The sequence below is a fragment of the Egretta garzetta genome, unplaced genomic scaffold (genome assembly GCF_000687185.1).
Source record: "Egretta garzetta isolate BGI_Z169 unplaced genomic scaffold, ASM68718v1 scaffold1560, whole genome shotgun sequence".
Taxonomy (NCBI): domain Eukaryota; kingdom Metazoa; phylum Chordata; class Aves; order Pelecaniformes; family Ardeidae; genus Egretta; species Egretta garzetta.
This window is the reverse complement of record NW_009258373.1, coordinates 12,943-13,699: the sequence shown is the minus strand read 5'-3', so window position 1 is coordinate 13,699 and position 757 is coordinate 12,943. Positions and strand designations below refer to the sequence as shown.

At 57.2% G+C, this 757-nt stretch overlaps 1 protein-coding gene across 1 annotated transcript in view; it reads left to right on the top strand.

Annotated features, from left to right (window-relative positions):
• Window positions 1-757, top strand: part of CLPTM1 (CLPTM1 regulator of GABA type A receptor forward trafficking) — a gene marked incomplete at both ends in the record, with an annotated part of 5,407 nt that overhangs the window by 921 nt on the left and 3,729 nt on the right. Inside the window, one exon of the mRNA XM_035895097.1 lies at window positions 58-175. Coding sequence (XP_035750990.1) covers window positions 58-175 — 118 coding nt within the window. The remainder of the gene's footprint in view (window positions 1-57; window positions 176-757) is intronic.

The window sequence follows — 757 nt, the reverse complement described above, 5'->3', positions numbered from 1 at the left end:
CTGGGAGCCGACAGCCGTGCTCTGACCCCCAACCACCCTGTCGGGGTGTGATTGCAGAGCGTCCAGCAGAATGGCTCCATCTACATCCACGTGTACTTCACCAAGAGCGGCTTCCATCCCGACCCCAGGCAGAAAAACCTGTACAGGCGCCTCGCCACTGTCCACACGTCACGAAGTACGGCCCGGGGTGGGAGGGCAACGTGTGGTGGCTCTGGGGGTGGCGCTGGGGAAAGGGGGACCCCGATTCCTGCCTCAAAACAGGAGTCCAAAGGAGTTGGGCTGAGCTCTGGCCTTGCCAGATTAGGGCAAATATCTGCCTCCCCACATGGCCTCCAGCACGCTGGCTTGGCCACTCCCCGAGCTGAATGTTTTCCGCCCTTGGAATTTGTTTTTTTGGGCTCTATGGGAAAAAAAACCTCTTGATTTCCATCCCTGTTACACTGGGGGAGGGATCCCTACCTGTATTGGGGGGGTGCGGAACCACGTCAGCGTTGAGAAGAGGAAGGAATTGCCACGTTCAGGTCTTCCTGCAGGACAGGAGGATGCCGACACCTCATCTCAGGTGTTTTTCTCCAACAGCGAGGTTTGGCTGTTCGTCTGGTTTTGTTGGCCCCTGAACTACAGCCTTTCCCTTTGAGAGTCGGAAGATTTATAAGATGGTCCAGGATTAATTCGTTCCGGGGAGGCGGTGGGGTGCGTGTGAGGGAAACGGGTTTCTCTGGTCAGCTTGTGCCTGTCGGAAGAGGTCTCTCTCCCC